The sequence below is a fragment of the Halyomorpha halys genome, unplaced genomic scaffold (genome assembly GCF_000696795.3).
Source record: "Halyomorpha halys isolate HHAL.00 unplaced genomic scaffold, Hhal_1.1 Scaffold359.1, whole genome shotgun sequence".
Classification (NCBI taxonomy): Eukaryota; Metazoa; Arthropoda; class Insecta; order Hemiptera; family Pentatomidae; genus Halyomorpha; species Halyomorpha halys.
The window spans coordinates 429,094-432,897 of NW_027104882.1; the positions used below are offsets into that span (position 1 = coordinate 429,094).

At 33.7% G+C, this 3,804-nt stretch overlaps 1 protein-coding gene across 1 annotated transcript in view; it reads left to right on the forward strand.

Annotated features, from left to right (window-relative positions):
- The window catches only part of LOC106681681 (uncharacterized), a gene marked incomplete at its 3' end in the record, with an annotated part of 29,110 nt that extends 27,407 nt beyond the window's left edge, over positions 1-1,703 (forward strand). Inside the window, 1 exon segment of the mRNA XM_067045675.1 lies at positions 1,584-1,703. Coding sequence (XP_066901776.1) covers positions 1,584-1,703 — 120 coding nt within the window.
- Positions 1,704-3,804: the final 2,101 nt, after the last annotated feature.

Consider the following 3,804-nt stretch of genomic DNA (forward strand, 5'->3'; position numbering starts at 1 on the left):
GAAGTACAGAATGCAAATGGTTCTGGATAGTCTGTGTCAGTAGACCGAGAAATGGGAAATAACCGTTAGCCTGACTAAAACCAACAACTCAATCTCAACCTCTAGCCTTTCCGCAATATCGGCTGCTGATAACCTCAAATTTAATCTGACAGATCTGTCTACAGAAGGATGTTCCATTTACGTTGGCATTAAGACACCTGGAAACCTTACATCGAGCAGTATATTTGTAAGGGATGGAAAGAACCATATTGATGTAGAAAATTGCAAGGTCTACCTTGGGTGGAGACCTGAGAACATTGAAGTCCTTGTTCACTGGCTATGTGAGGCCTGCTTAGTAATGCGGGATCCGAAAAGTCTCATACAAAATCTGGGACCAGGGAATATGACAGGAGCAATGAAGTCCACACCAATTGCCAAAATGGAGTCCCTTCCTTCGATAAAGGACAGGTGAGATATGAAACTCCTACATCTAGATACAAAAGCCAAGTTTGTCTAGAACCATTCCATCCAAAAAAGGGCGGCAGAAGGAAATAACCGATTAAAGTGGCAAAGCATTCTGCACATCACTTCAAAGTTGACTTCTGAATTCCATCAAAAACAGATCCCCATAGAAGGATCAAAAATAGTAGAAGATAGCTAACCCTGGCTTGAATCTCTAAAACCACAATTCATTCTAACCATCCTTCACTGACGGGTCAGCCAAAATGCAACAACAAACGGAGGGATCAGTACTTAAAGTTTCCTGAAGGGTACATTATTGAAAGCAAGTAGAAGGTTTAGCAGTAGAACTTTCATAGTGAACTTTGAATTTATTTCATGTTTGATGAAATATAGCTGGAAGAGGAAAATGTAAAATTTTATTTAGATAGCTTTGTTTTGAAGAATTATATCAAGATTACTCAAAATTAGATTTTAATTTAGTTAAATAAATAATCCATTTTTCATAATGTATTTATTTAATGTAAATCTTCTAAATTCATATATTTTTAAAAGTAATATATGTTTTTAAAAATAAAATCGTCGGTAAAATATTAAGTTACATCTTGTTGATATCAAAGCCCCCAAGGAGGAAATAAATTACCTCAGTAAACATCTGGGAATGAGCAGAAATTTAAATAAATCACTACAAATACTTCCATGAGTGGTACATTTGAAAATAAATTTTAATCATATATATTCTGTGCCACTGACCTGGGTTCGAATCCGGGTGTGGCAGATAATTATTAATTTTGTTACTATAGCTGTGAACCGATCCTGTGGGTCCGTCCTACCTCATAAAGTGGGTACCCACACTTGATTGGTAGATAATCTGCCGGTCGAGCATGATCCTGACGAAATAACTTTATAGTAATAATAATAATATTTTTATTATTGCACAATGTTTTATTGAATGTGGTTGTCAAGGATTTTCCCTAATTAATTTGATTTATGTTTAATAATATTTTTTTTATGCTAAAACTAGATCTAATTCTAGCCTAGGAATCCCCTTAACAATATAAAGAAAGTTAATTATTTATATGTGGATAATGATAAATATAATGTACATACATTATAAATATTTATATATTTTTTTTTGTAACTAGTTCCTACAACTGATCTACAAGGGCGTATCATTGACCACTCTGTGATTTCTGTGACAGTAAGATCAGATGATGACGATTTTGGTGACGAATCATTTATAAGGCTGGGAGAACATAAATTAGGTACGTATAAAACGAATTGATCATAATAACAAACAAATTATTGTAATAATAGATATTTTAAATAATAAGATAAATAATGTGTTAATCAAAGCAGAGCAACAGGCCTTGCTTTGAAACTTTTTCAGCAGCCAATATATCAATATGTACCGCTATAGAAGCAATAACATTCTAATGATTTTAGAAAAAAAAAAGCTTCTTTCGATCGATTGTACAAGTATAATCATTTACTGAAGGACCTTCGCCGAGGAGACGAGATGGAATTGCAGAGAGACTCGAAACTCGAGACTATGAGATTTACTTTTACTGAAAAATTAATTTTTACATCAAGATTCGAAACATGCTTCTTGCAAACTAGGAAATATTACCTAAGTTACTCAATGTCTTGTGCTTAAAGCCTAATGAAGGAATAGTGGTTCTTCTTGGTAGAGCTGCCTACAAATACATATAAGCCGACGGGTTAGGAATTGTAGACTGGTAAAGAGGGGAATTCTCCCAATTTTTTTCACTACGAAAAAAAATATATATATAACATTTCGCAACAATTATGCTTGAAGCATTTGAGTTATGTTGGAAAAGTAAGAAAAAAAAATAGTGAAAAGTAAATGCACTGAATATTTGAAATTTTAATTGTTATATATATATAATTTTTTTAATATTTTGTAAAAAAGGGGTATTCGCTTGCTACGTCCCTGCCACATTTGGGAATCACTGGTCTTGAGAGAGTCAAAGAAATTGGATGTCTATAATGAGTGGGAGGAAATTTTAAGGAAGAGGGGCTTTGGTCCAGTAATTTTGAAGATTCATTGGGCATTAGTGTGGGTAAACAATGAGGTCTACGCAGACAGAGGGAAGAAGGTGTGGTCCAGAAGGAGGAAGAGTATGTTGGTGAATTTCTTGGAAATTGTGCTTTAGTTTTCATGGTTACTTTTGGTTAAGTGGTCCTTTCAGTAATAATAAATTAGTTACATATGCGTTAGTTAAGGAAACAAAGAAAAGGCCGTTTCTTTTGGTCCCGAATCGGCACTAATGTTGCTATCCAAGTCCAAGACATAACTATATAGTTTATAACGAAAGCAATTGTTGAATATACTTTATTTATATAAAGAGAGAACAGAGACTAAAGGCATAATATGTACATCTCATATCTACAAACTAATATATACAACTTGTCGCATAGAGTGTCCTTCGACAGCGCTATTCGATTGCTCTTCTAGATTCTAGCATCACACTCAGAATCAGATTGATCTCATTCCCAATATAAAGAGTATTTATGTATAAGATGCGGAATATGGATTGTGGGAGATGTGTGGATATGTTTCCTATGTTGTATATTATTGCTTGCGGGACACTGGCGGTACCCTAATAAGAACAATAACAATCAACAAAGAACAATCTGTTGGGGGTAGAACCAACGCTGTCTTGGGATGGAATCAGAGAATGAAAACGGGAATAGATATTTTTTGGGCTTTTTATGCGTATCCAAATATTTATTATAACAATTTATTACTCACTATAATATTTATTTAAAAAGTCATTTTAATGAACATGGATATTTATAAAGTCAAAAGATACGAAATGATAACTCTCGTACAATCTCAACTCGTATGCGAGTGGTGGCTCAAAATCTCTTTCAAAAAGGCAAAATTTTGTGTTAATTTTCGACATGGTCGCCTCTTTTTCATGATGTAACAAGCTATTGGTACGGAATACCTTTCCTTGACGGATTCTTCAGAGTGCCTAACCTCTAACCTTTATCAGAAAACCTGATTAAAATCAAGCGCCAATCCAGGCCTTACTTAGAAATTTATAAAAATTTAATATAATATCCCATATATATAATTATTTCCTTAGCTTTCGAATAATTATCAACATTAAGAAAGTAACGCCAAGTTCTAATTATGATAGTAATTCGTAGATATTTCAATATACTTGTTGTGCTAGTACGCATATTGTCAACAATATTACAGAACTTAAATATATATATGGAGCAAAAGATTTCCAACTTGTATACAAACAGACAATGCTCACCTCAAACGGGGCAATAGAACCAATAGTGTAAACGAACGAGCATGGATCTAAGTAGGGTACAATAGTGTAAACG